At 33.9% G+C, this 6,000-nt stretch overlaps 1 protein-coding gene across 1 annotated transcript in view; it reads right to left on the minus strand.

Annotated features, from left to right (window-relative positions):
* The window catches only part of MYH15 (myosin heavy chain 15), a 160,199-nt gene extending 157,410 nt beyond the window's left edge, over positions 1–2,789 (minus strand). Inside the window, 1 exon segment of the mRNA XM_073009642.1 lies at positions 2,682–2,789. Within this exon segment, the coding sequence (XP_072865743.1) occupies positions 2,682–2,789 (108 nt within the window).
* Between the last annotated feature and the right edge of the window lie 3,211 nt (positions 2,790–6,000).

The raw sequence follows: 6,000 nt of genomic DNA on the forward strand, positions 1-6,000 counted from the left end.
TTGGCACTTTGATCATGGACTTCCTAGACTCCAGAATATAGTTTACAAATTACCTAGTCTGTTTTGCTATAGCAGCACACATGGACTAAGAGATCCTGTAACCTAAATACTGGGCTACAAAGTTAACCACTGTTAATATATCTTACCTTAGATAGCAGATAAATGGGAGATGGGAAAAAAACAAAGAAAAATAATTAAAAGGGGAAGAAAATAATACACAGCCCACCTCAAAGTTGGGATAAAATACACATAATTACTACAGTCTTGTTTATGAAAGTGCGCATGTGATCACTGCTGATATTTCTGTCTTCTTGCCTATTCACTCTGTCCCTTTCCCCTTGGCAAACACTTCAGTTGATCACTTTGTTCCTGGGTGGGATGATCCAAACTGTCATTTCTGAAAGGCCTGGGTCCATTAGCAGTTAATGTAGTTTTTCATTGATTTTTATCCCAGACCTAGGAATACTAAGAGGTGCTCCAGAGGTTCTCCTGTGTTTCAGGCATTCTTCTTACTGCTTCCATTGTGTATCGTGTGGGATAATTCATCCTAGCTAGTTGATAAACTCCTCCTTTCCTGATGGTTCAATATCAGAAGCTCCAAGTTGTTAGATGCCAGACTCAGTTTCCAGTTTAAGGATATCTTTATTGTATCTCTTGGCGAAAGAATTTCTTACTTCGGTAAGCGGAAACTAATCCAGCAGAGCCTAATGTCAAGAACAGGAAGCTGAAATTCTGCTTGATCAATGAGACTAGAGGAGCTCATCCTCCTTCCAGATAAAGCAGTTGACAAATATTTTAAATTCTTTCAAACTAAGAAGTAAACTTCTTCAATTTCATAAAGCATTTATAAGAAAAACCTACATCAATTATACCTAATCGTGAAATGTTAACATCATACACTTCAAGATTGGGAAGAAGATAAAAAATGTCTATTCAAAGCAAAATTTTATTGCAGGTCCTAGTTGCTGTAATGAAGTGACAAAGAGAAATGAAAATCATAGAAATTTGAAATAAAGAAATAAAACTATCACTGTTTTGTGGACAATGAGATGTGTGTATAAAAGTTCCCTTTAATTTCATAATTTATGAGATTGAGTTTATCAAGTCGGCTGGTTGAGGTGTCTTAGTCCATTTTGTGTTGCTATAACAGAATACCAGGGACTGGGTGGGTAATTTATAAAAAGACATTTCTTACAATTCTAGAGACTAGGAAATCCAAGGTCAAGGAAACCACATCTGGGTCTTCTTGGTGCATATCACCCCATGGAAGAGAGTGGAAGGGCAATGGAAGGTGAGAGAAAGAAGGCAAGAGGGAACTGTTCTCACTTTTGTAACAAGCCCACTCTTGCAATACTTGCAAGCCCATTTTCTTGGTAACACTAATCCATTCATGAAGGCAGAGCCCTTATGTCCTAGTCACCTCTTATCAGGCCCCATCTCCCAACACTGTTGCATTGTGTAGTAAGTTTTCTACACATGAACTTTGGGGAAACATTCAAACTATAACACAAAGTTAATATACAAAAGTCAACTGTGTTTCAATTTAATAAATTTAGAAAATAAAAATTTAAAACAGCTCTCATACAATTGAGTGAAAGAAGACACAAATACATACTAATGAGTCCATATATATAAAGCTCAAAAGCAGGTGAAACAATACTGTAGTGTTAACACTACCATACTTAAGTTTGAGGAGGAGGGAATGATAGAGATTGAGTAGGGACATGAGGTGGACTTTTGACTTGGGTAGCTGTTCAATGTTATATATACGGGAAAACATGTGTTGTGCACTTTTCTACATGTCTATATTCTTCACAATATTTAAAACAAATAAAGCAAGCAATTATGTATTAGCAGACAGAAAAATGATAAAGTAATAGATCTAATACCTGGTTATTTAAAATAAATAAATAGATAAACTTCTGGCTGATTTAAAGCAGAATGAAAATTGAAAAAGTCAATTATATAAAATAGGAAAATATAATTTATGGGTAACTACAGAACCAAGGACAGTAAAAGCTTATTAGTATACTTATTTGTTCAAATATATGCAAAACAAATACCTGGAATTAAATACAATTCTAAAAATATAAATGAACACAATTTAGAGTAGAGATATTATCTGAACAAACCAATTAGCACAGAAGAAATATAGACAGTTTCCTGGCTGTACCCTCTTCTACCCCTAGAAAGCCCATACCTAGGTTGTTTCACAGGTCAGTTCTACTAAACCTTTAAAGAACATAAGCCTCCAACTCTGCCTATATTTTATACAGGAGCATAAAAAGTAAGTTAAATACTCTTAATTCTTTTTATAGCTCGAATAATACCAAGCCCTGACAAAGACTGCCCACATGAGCACACACAAAATAAAATGTATCTCACTTATATCCATGTGAAATTCCTAAATATTACCAAACAGAACCTATAAGCACACTAAAAAAATCCATGATACATTCATTTCAGAAATGTAAGATTCATTCAAATGAAGAAATATATTAATATATTTAATCACATATTCACCAAACATTTCCACTTTTTTTTCAGGTTACATGGTAGAATTATTTGACCTCTTCTTCAGTTCCATGTGGCCATGTGCTATGCACAGGTGAATAAAATGTTAGCTAAAGTCATATGTATTATTTCCAAGTGGAAAGTTTAAAAGTCAGTGGCTGACCTACCGGGTTCTCTTTCTCTTCACCACAGACAGCAACTCTCAAAATGCCAGATGATGGCTGCTCTATGAGCCTGGCTCTGGGAGGAAGGAAAGTATGGAATCCCACTGACATGGAGTATGAGCCAGAAATAAACCATGTTGTTTAAAGCCACTGAGATTTTGAGGTTATTAGTTACTGAAGCACAAACTAGCCTATAACAACTGATATGATACTAATAAAAATAGAAAAAAGTCACATTATTTTTATAGATATCAAAAAGATCTGATAAAATTCCATTTCCATTTTGGTACAATCCCTTCCCAGTCTTAATAAAAATTTTTAGTAAAATAGAAATAGATGAATACTTAACATGTTAAAAACATGTATATCTTAACCCAAAAGTGAGCATCATGCTTCTTAATGGGAAAACACCAAAATTGTTTCCATTAACACCAAGAGCAAATTCCTTTTTCATATTTTAAAAAATGATCTGGATAAGAGAAATAGGTTATTTAAAACTTGGATATGAAAATGTAAATTTTTTTACAGATGACAGAACGGGTTTATTATTTATAGTACTGTAGTATTTCTCTTGGATTCTTCAGGTAAATTCACTATTGGTTTGGGTACAATATATGTATATTCATATATTTTATGAATACAATGAACATATAATGAACAATGACAAAGAGCTAAAACTTAACAAGGTACAAAAACTATATTCAAATAATGTATTATTGAAGGTCATAAAGGAAGTATTATTGAAGATCATGAACACATGAAAAGATATACTATGCTTTAGAAGAGATAATTTAACATCAAAGAGATGTCAATTCCTCCTAATCTAAAAACCTATAAACCTAACATTATTCAAATAAAAGTGTCAACACTTTTAACAAGATGAGTCTAAAATAAATAATATGGAAAAATAAATGCACAAGTGTACAGGAAAATTCTCAAACAAAAATGAGTGATCGATCCTATAAAATATTAAAAGATTATCAAGTTGCAATAATAAAAATGAAGAAAAAAATTACAAATAAAAAATTCTTCACACAAAAGCTAAACCATAAACAAAGTCAAATGAAAGTCAGCTAACTGAAAAAAAAAGTTGCAATTTTTATCATGGACAAATGAAAAATGTACTTACTGAAGATCATCAGGAACCCAGTTAAAAAAAAAAGATGAATAATAAAAGTTGAATAACCCATAGAAGAAATTGGAAAGGGATTAAACACTTTACAGAAAAGGAAACAAATAGTTTTTACATATATGGTAGCCACGAAAAAGTCTGTTAACACCATAATGGTTGAAAAACTTGGATTACAATGGAATGAGGATGTGAGGAAACAAACATTGCTAGTGGGTTATTTGTAAATGTACATATACTTCAACCAAGTAATATTTTGAATGACATCTGTATAAGGATAATTGCAATGTCTTCATTATAGCCAAAGATGAAAAACAATTTGTGTCCATTAATATGACTTAAACTATATTGATTTTAATGAAATACTATGAAACTGTCAAAAATGATCAAGAAGCCCTACATGTACTGATATCATGAAACGATTTCCTAAATATCACGTAGTGAAAAAGGTACAAAACAATATGTATAATATACTTGCATTTCTGTAACCCACCTATATATATATAGGTATACACATGTTTATGTATTGTGTTATCTCTTAAATATATAAAAAATCTGGTCAAAAAAATCAGTGATTCTGTGAAGGGTAACTAGATTGCTGAGAGAGGGATTAAAGGGAAATAACTGTCATGTATCATCCTTTTTCTGTATTAAAAATTAAGATTTACACATTTTAGTAGTTTTAGATTTTGAGAATTGGGCAGATAGTTCCGTATGTCCATTGAGTCCCCTGGCACTCCGATTATTTACATCTTGGATTACTGATACATTTATTATAATCAATGAACCAGTATTAATATATTAACCATAGTCTACAGTGTAAAGTTCATTTTGTATTACACAGTTCTATATGAATTTTGACAAAAGGAATGTCAAGTACCCACCATTATAGTATTATACAGAATAGTTTCACTGCCCTAAAAATCCCCTATGCTGTTTACTTATTGCTCCAAGCTATTTGTTTATTCTTTCAAGTGTTGCTATAGTTTTGACTTTTCCAGAATGTCATATAGTTGTAATAATGTGTGCAGCCTTTTCAGACTGGCTTTTCATTTAGCAATATGCATTTAAGTTTCCTCCACGTCTTCATAGCTCATTTGTTTTTAGCACTGAATATTTTTTCCTCCAACTTTTAAGTTCGGGATACATGTGTAGAATGTGCAGGTTTCTTACAAAGGTAAATGCGTCCCATGGTGGTGTGCTGCACAGATCAACCCATCACATTGGTATTAGGCTCAGCATCTATTAGCTATTCTTCCTGAGGCTTTCTTGTCCCCCACTCCTCCCCACAACAGGCTCCAGTGTGTGTTGCTCCTCACATGTCCATGTGTTATCATTCAGCTCCCACTTATAACTGAGAACATGTGGTGTTTGGTTTTCTAGTCCTGTTAGTTTGCTAATAATGGCTTCTAACTCTATCCATGTCCCTGCAAATGACATGATCTTGGTCCTTTTTTTTTTTTTTTTTTTGAGATGAAGTCTTGCTCTGTCACCCAGGCTGGAGTGCAGTGGCATGATCTCAGCTCACTGTAACCTCTGCCTTCCGGATTCAAGCGATTCTTCTGCCTCAGCCTCCTGAGTAGCTGGGACTACAGGCAAATGCCATCATGCCCAGCTAATTTTTGTATTTTTAGTAGAGACGAGGTTTCACCATGTTGGCCAGGATGGTCTTGATATCCTGATCTTGTGATCTGCCCGCCTTGGCCTCCCAAAGTGCTGGGATTACAGGAGTGAGCCACCGCACTGGGTCGATCTCATTCCTTTTTATGGCTGAATAGTATTCCATGGTGTCTATGTACCACATTTTGTTTATCCAGTCTGTTATTGATGAACATTTGAGTTGATTCCATGTCTTTGCTACCGTGAATAGTACTGCAATGAACATACAGGTGCATGTATTTTTTATAATAGAATGATTTATATTCCTTTGGTATATACTACAGAGCTTCTGCACAGCAAAATAAACTATCATCAGAGTGAACAGACAACCTACAGAGTGGGAGGACATTTTTGCAATCTGTCCATCTGACAAAGGTCTAATATCCAGAGTCTACAAGGCACTTAAATTTACAAGAAAAAACAACCCCAATAAAAAGTAGGCAAAGGACATGAACAAACAGCTCTCAAAAGAAAACATTCATGAGGTCAACAGACATATGAAAACAAGCTTAACATCATTAATCAGAGAAAAGC

The sequence above is a fragment of the Chlorocebus sabaeus genome, chromosome 22 (assembly GCF_047675955.1).
Source record: "Chlorocebus sabaeus isolate Y175 chromosome 22, mChlSab1.0.hap1, whole genome shotgun sequence".
NCBI classification, from domain to species: Eukaryota; Metazoa; Chordata; class Mammalia; order Primates; family Cercopithecidae; genus Chlorocebus; species Chlorocebus sabaeus.